This window comes from Polyergus mexicanus, unplaced genomic scaffold (genome assembly GCF_030449975.1).
Source record: "Polyergus mexicanus isolate NDT 795.1 unplaced genomic scaffold, iyPolMexi1.0 SCAF_6, whole genome shotgun sequence".
Taxonomy (NCBI): domain Eukaryota; kingdom Metazoa; phylum Arthropoda; class Insecta; order Hymenoptera; family Formicidae; genus Polyergus; species Polyergus mexicanus.
Window position 1 is genome coordinate 8,781,016 of NW_027223326.1, and position 18,780 is coordinate 8,799,795.

The 18,780-nt window shown below is 29.3% G+C and overlaps 1 protein-coding gene across 3 annotated transcripts in view; it reads left to right on the forward strand.

The window, feature by feature from the left end:
* The first annotated feature begins 2,601 nt into the window (after positions 1-2,601).
* The window catches only part of LOC138934428 (scavenger receptor class B member 1), a 34,646-nt gene continuing 18,467 nt past the window's right edge, over positions 2,602-18,780 (forward strand). For 2 of the 3 annotated variants that reach the window (XM_070298151.1, XM_070298150.1), the window contains exon 1: positions 12,846-13,742. In XM_070298151.1, the coding sequence (XP_070154252.1) occupies positions 13,532-13,742 (211 nt within the window). In that variant the 5' untranslated portion in view covers positions 12,846-13,531. Of the gene's footprint in view, positions 2,757-3,039; positions 3,190-12,845; positions 13,743-18,780 lie in introns of those variants that run through there. The other variant, XM_070298152.1, reaches the window with a different exon arrangement.

The following is an 18,780-nucleotide window of genomic DNA, read 5'->3' on the forward strand; positions in this document are numbered from 1 at the left end:
CGAATAATAGTTTTTTGAAAAATGATTCTCACGTTTCAAAGAAGCCAAAAAGCGAAGGGATTCAACGTTCAACAATACAATTGTCGAGAAAGGCTTCGTTAGCCGAAATACTATTAAAGAGAATTCAACCTTCGTTATCCGAGAGAGAATGGATTATTAATCAACGTCAACGTCATGCCTTTCAGGACAACAAGTCTAAAATTGACATTAGCAAACGTAAGCTTGTCTATACCTAATCTCTTTAAACTTTTTTGGACTTTATTCGGAGAAATTCTTTTATATATACAACATTACTTCTTTTTATTAAAAGTAGAAGTTTGAAAAATATTATAAAATATTATTCATATATAGATATAAAAACATTTTTAGAATGATTTAATATATCTATTTAGCATTATTCACTAGTTAATAAAGTCGCGAAAAAAGTGCTTATTAAAAACATATACAATGATAATTTTATGACTAATTAATACAATTATGCGCTATTTTTTAAAATAATTCTTGTTTTATAATAACTTCATATAAAATGCAAAAGAAAGAGAGAGATAAAACATAAAGACAAATAAATCGTCATGATTCCTACAAAAGTCACGCAAAGAAAGAAATGGATACGGTAATTTCCTCGTAAAATTAATTGGCGAATTTGTGAAGAAAATAATTAATTAACAATAATTATTTCATTATCTTGCAATTTTCAACATTATCATATTTGAAATATTAAACACAAGAGATATTCTCGCAATCAGTCTATATTGGGCCCAAGAAAGAACATATTCTCACATATGCAAAACAAACAGGTTTTAAAAAGTCAAGGTTATACGTGATAAAAAGTAATTATATATAGACTTTATAATAAATATTTCATCAAGCATCTTTTACAATAAATTAATCCACAATAAATTTTTTCAGAAGTGACGCTGATTAAATAAAGGAAGAAATGATTAAGAAAGAATATTATTTGTACATAAAAATTAGTAAAACCAATATATGTGAGCTATTGATAATTAAATAGAGTGGTCCAGAAGTAGTTGAAAAATAAAGAAACTGATCAATATTTTACACAAATACAAATAAATGTAAAATTTGTTATAAATCGTTACAATACGCATTTATAATATACGATAAGATGAATAACATGGATGTTGACAAATTTCATATTTGTCTTATTTTTTGTCATATTTGTCTTATTTATTGAGAACTCTCGAGTTAATTTAAATTATAAAAAACGATTAAGGAAGAATCTATCTATAGAGATTTAGAATAATACTACCATTCCTTTAAAGCTTTTTTATGATTTGATTTTTTTTTTCATCTTACAATCTAACGTTTAATAATATCTTATTCAATTGAGAAACATAGCGATTACATTGATGCTTTCTACATGATACAGGTCACGTATGACGAGAGACGTTTTTAAGCTTGATCTAAAACTGTAATATTTAATAGATACGTGGTTTCATGCGATAGAGAGGTCAACGCGCGATGTTATCAGAAGTATAATCGTACTCTCATGAATTAAATCGATACTAATGTCGGATTAAAGCAGTGACAAAATTTCACTAAAGAGCAATGAATATTTTATTGATCTTCAATGAAAACACTCACTTTGTTCCTCCGTTTTTTCATTGGTTATGGCAGTAAGATTTTATTGAGAAATTAACTGATTTTTCTGTAATTGTAAATGAGATATTACTATTTGCAATGCTATACTTATAACTAAAACTATTATTAATCAATAATATACTGATATCATTTAAAAGAGTAAAACAACTTTATTTGAATTTTTTTTGAGCTCTGCATACTTTGAACGTATGTTATATATATGAAGATCGCCAATGACAAATTGCATCAATATCAGTTAATTTGTAATTATATATTGCGTATAACATGACTTCGAAGATCATGTAGCTTGATATAAAACCACGTCATTTCCGTCTTTGATATTAAATCTCGCTTATGCCATTAGTAATATTAATAACATTGCGGCAATGAAAAACGGTTAATAATATAAAAAAATATAATATGTGTGGTATTAATATTTTAACAATTTAATTTCAAATAAAACTTTATTTATTTTTATTTTTTTTAATAATTGGTAGTATATTAATTATATAAAAATAAAAATTTTGTTATAATAATTCTTAAATCTATAAAAAATTATATGTTGCAAAGATTAAAAGGTATTTTTTAGATTCTGTTGATATGAACATTTTTTTAAATATGGAAGTTTTTAAATGTTAATCTACCATCTTTTACATTTATGTACAATAAATAAATAATAAAAAATAATAGATAATGATAAATATTATATATAAACAAATAATAGATAATCTCTCTCTCTCTCTCTCTCTCTCTCTCTCTCTCTCTCTCTATATATATATATATATATATATTTGAGTACCGCTGAGAAATCTTAAACTTGGTTTATTAAATTGGATAAAGAATATGAAAAAAACGTAGCGTTTCACATTTTGGTCCTTGTCTAACAGCAGAGATTGTCTGAGAGTTGTTATCACCCCGAGATTTCGTAGAGCAGCTATGAAAAACGATCAAGGGGCAACAGCTGCATTCAGTGAGCAAACAGACATCGACGGAGAAGTCGAGAATCTGCACTCTGTTACATCCACTTTGCCGATTCGAATATTGGGAATTCGACTTCGAATTCCCAATATTCGACATTCGCGATTCGATCGTGTATAACATAGTGTATTCGCGCGACTGTTAGAAAATGTTGAATTATATTAGGATAGTAATCCGTAAGTAACGCCAATTTATAAAAAAAGATTCAATTTTATTATAAATAAATAAATAAATAAATAAATAAATAAATATATATATATATATACATATATTTAAATTTATGCAATCATTAAAGACGATTCAATAATATATTTGAATTGCATAAGTATTGTATATATATTTTTAAATAATGTAAGATCGAAATAGTTTCTTTAAATAGACATTAAATTTTTATTATTTCTACATCTAAAATAAAGATGTCTAAAAAAGACATAAAATAAATTCAAACTCTTTTTTTAGGTATAATAGCTTTGGAAATAAGGAATATTGCAGAATCATTAAAACAATGGTGCATAGAAAAAATCTGGAGTGAGGGGAAAGAACTGCGGGAGTCACACATAGCGGAGTCGGCGGATCTACAATCGATCATGTTGTCGACACAATCAAAAAGTAATTTCACTATGGAATTAATATTTGTAAGATGCCATGAGTTGCTTCCGGGTTTTATAACGATGACACATTAATTCGTATAATTTATTTAAAAATATTATTGACGTGCCCGCGCTTGTTTCATCAATTTTGGTATGTAATTTATCATTGTTATTTCTTATTCGAATTATCTGCGATGACCAGAATACTTGTCAACATTCGTCGAATATTATTTGGTTATTTTTTCTTGCGATTATTAATCAAACATATGTATCTTTGCAAAAACATGCTATATCTGCCATTGCATATAATCTTTTACATTATTCTGAAGTTGTATTGCTAATAACTTTATGTAGTAAGTAAAAGTCTTTTTGAAATATTCTATTATAATTAGAATATTTTATATAGGATAAAGTATTTTATCGAAATAATTATCTTAATTTAAGGATAATTTATTATTATTTTTTTTTTCTTAAAATTGTGTGAAGTAACGAACACAGAGAATATCTTTCGAAAATTTAATCTTAAAAGTGAATTTCTCATCACATACATTTATGAGTAACTAATTTGTCTTCATGAAACTCTCTAGAACTTATTATGATTTAATTTCCAACCGGTATCAACTTATCGTTGATCAACTCATAATGTGTGTGTGTGTGTGAACATTTAATAATCATTATCTCTACCGTGCTAAATAAAAAAAAATCTATATAATTTTAAACTAAATGATGTGCACATATTATGTGTAATTACAACACATTATTATTTGATACAAAATGACAGTTCTTCCTTCGTTCACAGAAAAAGTAAATTATACAACAGATGGAAAATTACACACGTAATGCGTAGTAATTGTGAGAACCTTCTCTGACGTTTGCATAGAAATGAATATTCAAATCAAATATACTAGATTATACGAAGCAAAGATAGAAAAAAGGAGAACTGCACAAAATATAAGAAAAGAACAAATTAATCGGTCATTATATACAATTTTATATCAATTATTAGTTATGGATATGATATAAAGTATATGTAAAGTAATTTTTATGATACGCGAATTACACATGAACACTCATAAAAAAGAGTTACAAATGTATTTTTTTGCACTCACACCAAAATTTAATACTATATTAAACGGTCCGAATTATGTGATTGCTTAAAGTTACAGAATGTTCTATCATTATGAGATCAATTTACAGCGTAAATTTTTAAATAAATTTTTCGCTATTTGAGATTTAACGATGATTCCACATCTATCCCTTCGCGTACATTTGTTTTCTGCTCGTTTCCCCTTGCAATATTATGTAAAGAAAGAGATGTAGAATATTAACAAACAAACTAAAATAGGAACTTTATAAATTATTACAATGAATATATTTGTATGAAATGACGTATCATAGATCAGGCCAATTATATATTCTGAAAAATAGATTCTCATAATCTTCATGTCACTTCCGATTTTAACACGAACATTGATCGTTCGGAATACTGTTTTGTAAATATCCCCGTTAATCATGTCAGGCCATGAGTATGATTCAAAGCAAACCGCGTGATATGCATAAATTAGTAAAGATTCTCAACTACTTGATTCCCAAGAAAGTCTTTTTCTTAATAAAACTTGACCGGAAATAAGATAGAAAATATTTTGTTGATTTACGATCATTATACGCGATTAAATTTAATCGCAGTAAAATTAAACTCGCGTGTTATATACATATCAAACAAAATATATTTCTGATAAATATAACAAAACGATAGAATAAATAGATATGGAAAAATATAGCAATTGCTGCTTGAAAAATTGAACTTCTTTATAATAAATTTATTATCAAATTCATAATATAGGTACAACGAATTTAGAAATACTTTGTACAATTTATCATGCATTATTGCAACGCAGCAACAAATGATTAAAAAAAAAAATGATTTTCTATCTCAAAAAAATAAATATAATCTAAATATTGTATAACAATTATAAATTGCATAATTGCATAAATTGCAATATGAGAGTTTGTGCCACAGACTTATATATATTATATCTAAACTGCTAACAGCGATGTGACAGATGAAGCCAGGACAACCATTTATAATTGAAAAGAATATACATATATATGGCTTAATATACACTTGCATTCTTAGATTTACATATACAATGTATTTATATACACTTCCAATCTGCTCAATTATAAATGGCTGCTCTTATTTCATATGTCACTGTTAGCAGGCTAAGTATAATATATATATAAAAGTCTGTGGTTTGTGTATACTGATATTGTATATACTGATACATCAATAATTCATCTAATTACAAATGCTGTTAAAAAATACACACAATTTTATATTGCTTCTACTGCGCAGAAAGCAGCAAAAGCAAAAAAAGAGTGTCTCCGCCACTAAATTAATAACACTAAAAATAATATTTGCAACTTGAGATTAGTTATAGGGCCAAAACAGCTAATTTTAATTATGGAGCTATCTTCCATAATTAATTATTTTTCTTCTCAAGTATTGATTCACATCGTTCTTTTCCTCCGTTTGCTCTTTTTTACCCATCAAAGGCAATATCATGCATTCACGAATTCTATAAAAACATTCGTATGTAGGAATTCGCTTATAAAGGCCGAGCAGTGTTTAAAAGTAAAAAGAGATAAATATATAAGACAGTGATGTTTTACACGATCAAAACTATCGGAATATTTATATTGTAAAAAAGTAAAAAAGCGTACTTAATACAGAGAAAGTAAGTCTCATATTATAACATAAATTTCATATACTTCGCGATTTTGATGTGTGAATCAGAAAAAAAAATTGTAATATAAAACTTACAAGTTTCTTTACACATTTAACGATATATTCGGGACAATCTCTCACAAAAACTTTTACGATTTATAAAAACACATCTCAAAACTTCCAAAACAAAGTCGCAATTAATATGCTAAATCAGCTGAAATCAGCTTATACAGATGACCACATTTAAATTGCAAATGAAAATAAAAGTTATTGGAGTAAGTCAGAGAATAATAAAGAAGACTCTCAAATATACAGATAACCAACGATTAAAATGTGACAATTATTAATTCGAAAATCATCTTTCTCTCTCTCTCTCTCTCTCTCTCTCTCTCTCTCTCTCACCCTCTTATGCTTTTATATCTGATAAAATTTAATATTGACACAATTATATTATTATAAGAGTGTTGCAGAAACGATTATAGTGTGATTTATATTGTGTGTATAAATTTTTCTAAAATTAAAACATATTTTTCAAAATAATAACGCTTCGAAATTAAAAGAAGATACACGATAATTGCCAGTTGAATCGATTATAAATATAAATATCATTTAATTGTTATTTTACTGAGAAAGCGATATTTTACTAAGGCATCAGATCGCTAAATCTTATAGAATAATTATCATTCTTGTTTTCTATATAACCAAGAATATATAGGTATATCATATGCGACATAAAATAAAATAGCAGAAGTATGTTTGTGCCGTGAAAAGATTATCAGCAACAATAAATTTTTTATTCACGCGACGAAGTTAAATTGATTATAGTACTATCAATGTATAATTTAGACCGAAAAGGATGCCGCAATGGTTGTAAAACTTCCGCAAGCTATCGTCCAATCGCGTCATACCTGCGTGTCATAATTATTCATGCGCGCGTACGTCTTTTTGGTCAACGTCGCAATCGTCCGTCAGATTTTTGCATTGGTTAAATAAACTAGATGAGATATTAAAATTCCAATGCAATACTACAGGCAAGATGTTAAAAATCATGGGATGGTTTTGCGGATGTTTTATGAATGTATTGTCGAACTTAATTTAAAATAGCAGGATTGGGAAGTTTGACTAAAGAATATATCGACATAAAATTATATATTGTCTTGACACATCTTTGCCATAACATATTTATTAAATATTACAAATATTCTATAAATTTTTCCTGCTATTCTTACTTTTATATTTCCCTCACTAAATCCTACATTATCATATAACATACAATTCTCACGTGCTTTATACATTTTTCATGAATTAGTTATTGATTTTTCGATTATAATTTTCTTTTAATTATTCGGAGTAAATAAATTGCTTGAATCCAACAATCTAGGAAAAACACGTACTAATTAACCATTGTATGATCCATACATTTATATCATATTGAGAATGAAAGCTATTAAAATTATTTAGTATGAAAATTAAATATTAATATCTACCTGTATAAAAAGAATATTTATTAAGCAGGATATATTGGATATATACAATATATATAATTATAATTATTTCTTGTGTGTAAAAATGGTAAGCAAGAAATATTTAACTTATATAAAAATGTAATTAGTATTAATTTCCATCATTTATCATTTTTCTTTGACTATATATTGTCATTCTGTTTTAGCAATCTCTTTGTTTCTTCTGTATAAATTGATCTTAGCAAGTGCCTGAATAATAAATACGCATCAACTAATCTAATATGCCATAATGTGACGTAAGAACGAAATAGCATAATCTTGTAATGTCAACGCGTGTCAACGTGAGCGATAAGAACGTGTGTTGTATGTGCATGACCACCCTTATGATACCGACAATTACTAATAGCGACCAAGATATTGGTCATAGTTTTAATGAGTATGATTAACGTATATAGGATAGATAACATATACTTTGCGGTTTATATAATAATAAATTGAGAATATATACAGATATAATAAGAAATTATAAAATCACGTGTAACTGTTGCGTATTATTTCAAAAGATTTAATGAATTTTTAACTGATCTTTCTTATCATTGACTAGCTGCTCGCAAAAATGTTCTAGGAAATATGAGAGAATTAATTTTTTTATTCATTAGATTGCAATGTGTAGACTAGATGTGATTTTTCTATAAATCCTAATAATAAAACAGAAAATACGTTTCGCTTTTACGACGAATATTTTATTTGGTACAAAGTTTACATACTTGTTTCTCTCTATCGAAAGTGATTTTATTCTTCTCTTTTTATTCTTATGATAGCCGACAATACGTCAATCGCAATAGCATGATGCTTGAATTTATCAATATAAAATGTTGTAATAAGCTTACGCCTAATTTAACAACGATAGTACATGAAATTAATGCGCGAAATGAATAATTAACAATAATTATTCTTTGCACTTTGCGTTTAATTCAGATATAACAATTTATAACTGTGACTCGAGTGCTAATTAGAATAACGGAAATTGATTTTTACGCATTGACTCTCTTAATAACTTAAATAATGATAATTCAGCAAAATTTTGGATAACTCATTTAAACATTTATGTCATATTTATGCCAAATCAAGAAATTATTTTGAATAGCAATAATCAAAAATGAAAGCAAAATATACAAAACGAATCTAATAAAAATTAGTTTAAAATTATATAATATATAACTAAATTGCATCATTGTATATACGATATATGTATATGATCTATAAAATCAATTTAATTATATTATTCTGATATCATTATGAATATTATTATAAACAGCTGTTAAAGGTAAAGATAATGGAGTAGATAATTTCGATAAATTATCATATGTTATTACAATGCATAATTGTTAGATATATACTTCGTATCGAGAAATTTATTCTTTTCTACAAAAAAAAAAAAATAAAATTAATCAAAATACGCGAACATTATTTTAAATATTGCACATTTACTGGAAGATCTTTAGAATGATTAATGCACCATCTCGAATGTCAGGATACGACTTTGCATTTTATTTAAGCAAATCGCTTCCTTTCCATTCTCCGCGATAAGAAAATGGAAACGGCCAGAATGCTTTCGAGCCGAATCAACAGGATTATGCTAACCGATATTGATGCCTATGGAAATATAACGGGTGGATAATCGGTAAATCTACTATCATGATAATTTCGGAGACAATAGTTTCCTTGAAGCTTCGTTGATCGTAAACGTTTTAACATGAGGTTAACGGAACATCGAAAGTCGAAATTACGTGCGTGTATTGTATAATCGACAGTGCTCATAGGCTGTGACAACGTGTGTTAAACAATTATCCGCCAAAAAAGTAAATATTGATTAGTGATAGGTGTGATTTCTGGAAAGAAAATGAGAATTAATTTAAAAAATAATTTTATTGCGTTCAAAATACGAAGAGAAATACATAGAAGAATTGAAAGATATTATCTTATACTACTATTTAAAGAATGTCAGAATTTCGTTATCTGTTTAAATTCCGAATATTAATCCACTCGAATCCTGTAATTTTTAATTATTTATATAAAAGTTTTTTATGCACATTATATAGAAAAACGACAGTTAATTTCTTTTTAATTTAATCTTATTAATCATTTAAAGTATGTAATGAAGATGATACTAAGATATCCTATATATCACATAAAATTCTACAACGTCATTAAAGATTCACTACATTAATTTTATGATTCGATTATCTTGTTACCGAATGTTGACATTTATCAATATATATATATATATATATTCTGACAACTTGTATTTTTCTGTCTTGTATTTCATTGCTTATAATCTTCGATCTTAATGCAGTAGGTGTGACAATTTACATAAAAAGGATGAAAAGAAATACATCCGTTCAAGGTACCGGAAAGTCAGTAGTTACGAAAATCAGAAATATTTAGTGTATCGCGAAATAATTTATTTAAATCTCGCATAACCCTGGGTATTGGGCAAGGTCATTGATTACGGTAAAGTCCGCTGCACATAAATTCGCGGCTTTTTTGTAGACGCCTACATTCGTAGCAATCTGGAGAATTATCAGAAATCTAAACGTTACATCTCGTTCAATTAAATTTCGTGAGATGTACAAAACTTGCCGAATAATGTCACGCACTGACGAGCGTGAGAAATTCATTCAAGAAACACTGCAAGTCGTAGATCAAACATATACGTTACGCGAGGATAGATCTATCTTAAATCTTATAAGAAAATTGAGATGATAATTACTCTTATAAATAGCATAAAATTCACTGAGAATATCAGGGATGAAATTGAGATAATCATTATTAAAATTTCTGTTTTCTATATATAATTATCAAATAAACAAATTGTTCATTAAAAATAATTTATTGTAAGAAGTGTAGCAAGTATTTAAACGTTTGAGTATATACAATATATATATATATATATATATATATATATATATATATATATATATATATATATTACTTAAACGTTAAAATACTCGATAGATTAATCAGCTTTTCAGACAATGACTAAACAGGATTCTACTTAATGGAAAAAGAGTTGTAAAAATGATAATTAGTTATGCAAATTCGACTTTGAAAACTAAATACAATATAATGTAGATGATGAGAGAGAGAGAAAGAGAGAAAATCTTGGCATGAATCATCCCGGATATCTGGAATCCCCCGATGTAAACGAGTCAACGTCGACAAGTGTTACCGGTTTTCCGTTGTGATCAACACTGCTAAATCGTGTAAAAATCATGACACATCGTATTTAACATGCGTTCAATGACGTCGCATGAACTTACGAGAACAAGAGCTGAACGGCAAGGACGGTAGATGCTGCGGTCGACTTAACTTAGAGCCGGCGGCGAAACACGCGACGTTGGTATTAAAGGTTTTTTCAACCAATACGAACATAATCAATTTAATCGATTGCACTTCTATTACAACATTTATTTTCCTTTTTTTTTAAGTGGACTTCTCTCGGAGCTATTTATTCCCACAGAGATACGCGCTTACGTAGGTTTAACGTGCACCGTGATGCGTAGTGATCGCCATAAAAAATAATCGATCCAAATTACATAATGGATGCTATTGAAAATGAGCGATCGTAAATTGTAGAGATTGCAGCGCAAACACCTAAAATTTTCTTCCGTCCTTAATATCATGAAACGTTGCCTTCATCGGCAAAAATGATATTGCGTGCAACATCGGCAGATATAGAACAGAAACGCATAATGACGAACAGATATACGTTCTGTTATATACATAATGTATAAAAAACATTTCACAAACCCGTTTTTAATGGCTATTTAGTCCTTGTCATTTATATCATAAAATCTCAGTAAACACAAAAAAAAACTAGTAAAGGATATAAAATTCAATTTTCCTCTTCCAATTTTACATACTTGTACGTTTATTCTATTACATATGAAAGATACAATGTCCGTCCATAAATGTCCGAGAGAATATTTCACAACTGATTGAAGTTACAAAAAAGTTTAATAAGAAAAATTAGCATAGTTTTTAGTTTGCAATAAAGCATATGTAAAAAAATTTTTTTACTCAGAATCTTTTCAAGTTATGAAGATTGCCATTGTTTTTTTAAATGGAACCCCCTATTTTTTATTGCATATTCTTATAGCGCTTCTTGAGATCTTTTCAAAATACCATGATGAATACTCTATAAAATATATATATAAAATATATATTTTATATCAAAATATGTCAGATTAAGATATAAAAAACTCGAAAAATACTTAATGCAAAAATACTTTATTATAGTGTTTTGAAAAGATCTCAAGAAGGGTTATAAGAATATGCAATAAAAAATAGGGGGTTCCATTTAAAAAAACAATGGCAATCTTCATAACTTGAAAAGGTTCTGAGTGAAAAAAAATTGTTTACATATGCTTTATTGCAAACTAAAAACTGTGCTAATTTTTCTTATTACTTTTATATATATATTTGATATAAAATATATATTTTATATCAAAATATATGTCAGATTAAGATATAAAAAACTCGAAAAATATTTAATGAAAAAATATTTTATTATAGTTTTTTGAAAAGATCTCAAGAAGGGCTATAAGAATATACGAGTAAAGAAATATTTTTTACATTTGCTTTATCGCGGATTAAAAACTATTAATTTCTCTTATTAAATTTTTTTGTAACTTCAATTAGTTGTGAGATATTTGCTCGAATGTTTATGGACGGACACTTTGTATAATTTACAAAATATATTTTATAAAAAGTAATGTAAATACTACATAATTTGTATAATTATATGACAGAATAATTCAAATGTACGCAATTGTACATGCCGTTGAACAGTAGAAGTTATATTATTTTATGGAACACTGGAATATATAAATAATATAATCGAATAAACGTAAAAGTCTAAATCAAACATTATCAAATCAAATAAGCTAATCCTCGCCTCAATTTACTTCTGTAATATCTTTGATCCGCCAGGAAGTAACAACACTTGTACGTGCAATCGCCGTATTTTCTTTCTGAACTATGAATTTTCAAGATCCCTCAGATTGTCTCATTGACCTATTGTAATAGTTTGATGTTCCTTCATTTCTTCAACTAATGATATAGCTTTCTATGTATATTATTTTCCGTTTATAAAAATAATACATTATACAGTTGAATATTTCAAATATCTTCTACATTACGCTCGACTCTTGTTCAGCATACAGAGTAAGGTCGATTCTGGCGGTCATTTATTCTGAGAAGCATTCGCCCCGTAACGAGCGGTCAGAATTTTGCCCTGAAACCCAACCGTTTATTAACTGCTGAACGAACAACCTTGAAGATTCGTTCTGGCCGAAGAAGGTGGAAAATCCCCCGTGTACCACGATAGACAGGTATCGAGGAAGCTGTCGTTGAGCTCCTTGGCGGTGGGATGGCAACTTCGTAGCCCGATTGGCCGATCTTCCACGTGTTCACCGGCGCCCGTCGCAAGTATAGATGACGAACAGTGCGCGGTTCACCACGGTGGGAGCAACATATTTTTCAAATCCGTACCGATCCAAGCTTCCGCCACTCTTGCATCGAGGTGTATGCTGCACGCATCGTGCGAGGTGACATAAAACAGGTGGTGAAGATAGGCAGAATTTAGACGATTTCTAAAGAATTGGTGGGGTGCGATTCGGGCTTCTCGCGCTGATAAGCTTCGGAGATGAATATTCTTTCATCGAGATAGTCGCGATATTATCTCGAAAACGTACGATTATCGACAATTGTCGCGCGTTCTTTGGCGTTTTATTAATGACTAAGGGAATCAGGAGGAGGAGAATTTCGACATCCGCGAGGTCATTCCGCGAGGACTGATGAATATTCGGTCAATCAGAAACGCCGAGAAGGAAGTGAAAGGCCTCTGTGCCGAAGTTTAAATCGGAAGTACGGGGGTGTCGAAATCGGATATAATTGACGGGCGTCGTTCGTCGGGAATTACATAGCATTACGAATCGCGACGTGCTAGCCGATTAATTCCGTAAGCCGTCATCGAGCTAGAAGCGGATATTTGCCTTCATTGTCAGCCGCGACACGTTGCGACTGCTGAATCGCCGGCGATAAGTCGCCTATTCTCGTGATATCACTTATTCCGTAACGATACGAAAGACTGAATTGTGCTGAAAATGAAGGATCTCATGTTAATTTGGAATACTTTGTCGCGTTGTCAGAATTGTTCGTCGGACGATGCCAATTTTAATTCCGACAGATCGGTCGAACAGGATGAGAAGAGATCGTCGCGAGTTTCGAGCAACATTCGAAGAAAGTCGTCGGTGAATAGATTATTTAACACTACTCTACCAGTGTATTCTGATCACAGAGGAAGGTGGCCAAAACGTAAGTAACAGCAAGTTTCGTTTCAGGGTCGAGTAACAGAGACTACTTTATTTCTCGATCAAAGACAAATCAAAATAACTTATTTGTAAATTCGAGGTTACATACGCCAAATGTATATAAAAGAAAGATCCTAAGATCTTTTAAGTCACATCGGATTTAATGAGGATGACCTCTATAACGTTGTAATTTCCATAAAAACGAGACGTTTTTAATTGAGAAAGCCGTTTTTAATCTGTGAAAAAAAAAAATATTTTACGAAATTTATAATAATATACCTGGTTTTTATATGACTTATGCATTATTATTTATTTATAAACTGCTTCAATTTTACTCAAAATTATTTATAATTAAAAATATTATAAAGAAATATAATTATTTTAAAATTTATTTACTTTTCATATAAATGTCTGGAGTAACATAATAAATTACAAAAAAATCAGCTATTATCAAAATTCTCTCTTATATTGTACGCAAAACAAAATAAATAGAATAGATCCTAAAATCACAAGAGCAAAAGAAAGATAGTGCTTTAAGACGGCAATTGAAGAATAATTGTAAATGTATAATGATTTATTATAAATAAGTATCTCAACACACACAGCATTAAAAAATATTGATACACGCCACACATTTCAGTTTACTTCAATGCTCTAGAAGAATTAGCATGCGATTTTTTTGAGCCATTGAATCCGAAGTATGTCTCTGATGAATATTTCTCTTGTTATTGTGATTGCATGTGGATGTTAATGGTCTAAAGTCAGAGATGGCATGTGTGATGATGATTGCATTTAACACAACTGTAAAAGTATATTTTAAAGTCAAATTATATTACGTTTAATTGGTTGTCATTTCATGATTTTGGATTCTCCCACAAATGTATATTCCATATCGAAAATTCACTATCTAAAATGAGATACAATAATGGGTAAAAATAAACATTTAAGAGAAACACAAAATGTAACTGCGAAGGAAATAAATTGCTACATAGAAACAAGTTTATTTTGGTGATAATGGGAAAGATTCCAAAAAATGGAATGGGCAGATATTTTTTTTTCAACGCAAATGTATACTTTTATAGGGCGCGTATCGCGAAAAGCGAAACATGTGATTGCTTGTTCTCGAAAGAACGCAGCGTTTCCAACGTAAGAAAAAAGACATATAAGAATTGATCACGCGGAGATGTGCATAAAATTGAAGCGAGCGAACCGGTTCTAAGCGTGTCATATAGTTCACTAAAACAAGCAAATGCTGGACCAAAAGTGCAAATGCAATTCATTCCGATTAAATCGCTCTGCTTAGCCAAGCACAAAATATTGACTTTCACCAGATTGCAACATTGAGAATCTCCCATGAAAAATTTTCACGCGGATACCCATAAGTGCCCGCGCAATCGGTTAAATTACAAGCGAGCACCCATACTATTGGTTAAGTGCGCAATATATATAATTTATATATTGTGAATAATAACTCTATTTCGAAAAAAGAATAGAAAATGATTGGATAGATAATTGAATGCTTTCATATTCTAATATATATATATATATATATATATATATATATATATATATTGAGAGAAAGAAAGATACACACGTTCTATGTGTAATATACGTACATCTCATATGACAAAATTTATAATAACTTTGATAGAATATATTTGAATTTTAATTTGCTGATAAAGATTAAAGATACTAATTGCAAGTGTAAAGTACATATAAAAATTTTCCAGAAATAAGATTATATGAAAAAAATGAGATTCGGATTTAATAGATAATAGCTAATATATGCAAAATAACAGAATTGCAAAAAATTATTTGTATTCGACGAAGAAAGAAAAAAAGCATACTTTTTATTGCACAACTTTGATGTATTGATTCGCTAATAATATTGATCTTGATCGCATTTGCTATTCACATCGTATAGAAATCTTTGAGAAACAGGTTTATCGCGCGTCGATGTGCTGGTATTCAGTTTGTTTGTGCGACGAATGCAACGACAATACACACAATTATCTAACAAAGTCTATGCCGAGAAATTATTTTAATAATTACCGCGGGATTCTACGTCGTTTCTTGCTAAATTGCTGATAACAAGTTGTTTATTATGCTGTAATATTATGCATTTTTATATGCAACTTGCATAAAATATGCTACTTTATATACGTTTTTCTTATTTCGTAAATTTGCTGATAGCTTCAGAAATTTGCTTGTCAATAGATTTCTAATTACACACGTAGAAGAAGCTAAAATATTTTCTACCGAATACCGTATACGATGTTTAATATAACTGAAAACAAATCAAAATATTTCTACTACTATAGAATTATGTATGAAAAAGAAAAATTTTTCATCATGAAGTAATCAGAAAGAATAAGATTTTTTTTTTTACGATGACCAATCTTACCTTCTTTTATATTTTGATGCTGGTATAATCTCAAAAATTACATTGATATCGTCGAGCAAAACGTGCTGAAATGCTTGATTTGTACGTAAACAATCGTCTCTATACAGTTCAATCTGAGATACCGTCGTGTTTTTCGGTACGTTTTTACTTTGCTTACACAATATTGTTTATTTTAACAGTTTATAATTAACAAATGTACTATCGATTGTATTTATCGCAACAAAGACATGTGAACGGTCCGTTGTTTATAGATTCTAATTTGATGAGCTATTTGATCGCAAGTCACGTTCCGCGTTTGCTTACTCGTCTGAGACACACGCATCGTCAAGGGTCTCCTATAAACAATTTGGCGCTTAAAAAGCGAAAAACTGTAAGCTTATTTTTTCAAAGAAAATCAACAAAGCACAAAATCAAAGATATATATACACTTTTGAGATAAACGAAATAAGTAAATAAATATATTTACAGAGAATCCGGTTTTACTTTTTTAATTGCAACGATAGAAATGTCTGAAAATGAATAATTATTTTGTATTACTTCCTTTCGCTTTCTAGATATTGTATAATAAAATATTTCGAACATAATCATAATGACGCGCTACGATTATAACAACTTTATCAGTGATAATTAATCTAATAAAATCTATATAATTCAGATCATAATATCATCTAATAATATTTATCTAACATTTTGAGGCATGAAAAAATTGTTGAATTATTAAATATATTATAAATCGCATACTTTGCTCTTATTTGATTATATTTGTATATCTGCGGATACGTAGCGACATAAAAATAATTCGACGGCTTTTTGCACGACTGGACTATTTAGAGTTCCGGTTTCATCAAACCTGTTTTAGTACTATCTCTGGTCAGGCTATTTCGCTATAAAACCGTTAATTATTGGTCATAATTTAAGACAGGTAATAACATTTATACGTATATAAATTCGTGATTCGAAATTCCTCTGGCTCTAAATTTTCGAAGATTCTTATCAACGCGTTCGTGTATGTTAAAGAATAAATGCCTACGCTTTATAAGGAAATGTAAAGAAATACTTATCTAAATAACACTTATCTAAGTAACAATTTATAAATCTTTGGTATATAAAGTATAGAGATTTATAACCGTCTTGTTAAATTATTATACTTTTATATTCTATGATTTATATGATTTTCATTGGATTAAATTTTTAATATAGCTATAAAATATATCGTTACAGCATATATTATTGTATCGTTTAGTTGATAAAATTTTTTAAACATGTTATCTTATCGCAAATTGCAAACATTAACGCTAATTGCAAATATTATTTCATCGATTTATCGTATTTGTGAAAAATACAACGATTATCGCAATATAAAGATAGTACAAACTATGTAACGACAGGAAGATATAAAAATGCTTGGTTAATCAGCGAATTAATCATATTTATAGTTTTAAACATGCTTAATTGAATAAAAGTCGCCGATCGACTTAAAATCTGCGGCTACGTGTGTAACCGTGTCAGTCAAACTGCACCGTAAGCGTAATTTAACGACTAGCAGACAATAAAGAGAAAGAAAAAAGAAAACGTATTGAGATAGGTAATGGTAGATGTCGGAATTCGTGAGCGACCTTACGATCCGACAAGTACTATCACCGGCACCATAAAATTCAAGTTGTCAAAGTAAATATCTTTATAAAATATTTCCGTGCGAGATAAATTTATTTCGCATTGGCGATGCGTGTTTAGTATCATTCGAATAAGACGTGAATGTTAAGCGATCTTTATGCAAATAAAATACAATATATACTGTACGATGTGTGCATTTTAGCAAACGTATTGTTTCGAAACTTGACAGCACAGAGATAGGAACGATACCTGTCGCAAAAATTGTTATGCAAAGAAAGTACAATACAATTTTTTATTAAGTTGAAAATTATTTTTTATTCTTTAAAATATATATGCTTGGGCCTGACTGTAATTAAATTTACAACCTATAAACATATAAATATTTATTTAATGTCTCTGAATTTTAAATTATATCTCACAAAAAACCAATATTTCCGTTTAAGAAATTTTCATGAATTCTTGTACGATGAACGTGCGATAAATGTTGTATTTAGCTTAACCTGTTGAATTTTGCAAGCTATATCTCAACAATGCACTGATGTTTTACGTTTTGTTAAAAATAAGATGCCGGAACAACATTCATGCATTAAACATTTGAAGCAGATCAGCGATCTGCAAAAATAATTTCGCCGAAATAAAACGCCCCATATATACGCTGTGTGTATCCTCCTGTTGCAATTCAAATCATGCGCACGTTGTTCGTAACAGGTAGCTGCCGATCATTATTAACTACGCGCAAAGAATATAATGATAGTCGCGTATCTGCGGAAGTTTCTTAGTATATACGATCTGCTTTAACGGAACACCTCATCATGAATGGAGCGGACAGTTAGCTGTCAAGTATCGCGATGTATCTCCTACGACTTAATGTGCTTTCTCATCCTGCACAATATGTAATTTTATCATTGACCTAAAATCCATAGGCGTCTCTCTATCTCTAGTCGATAGCTCGCGCGCGCGCATTTATCTTCCTAATTATCATTTTTATAGATTTACATATACATACAAAGCGTCTGCGTGTCTA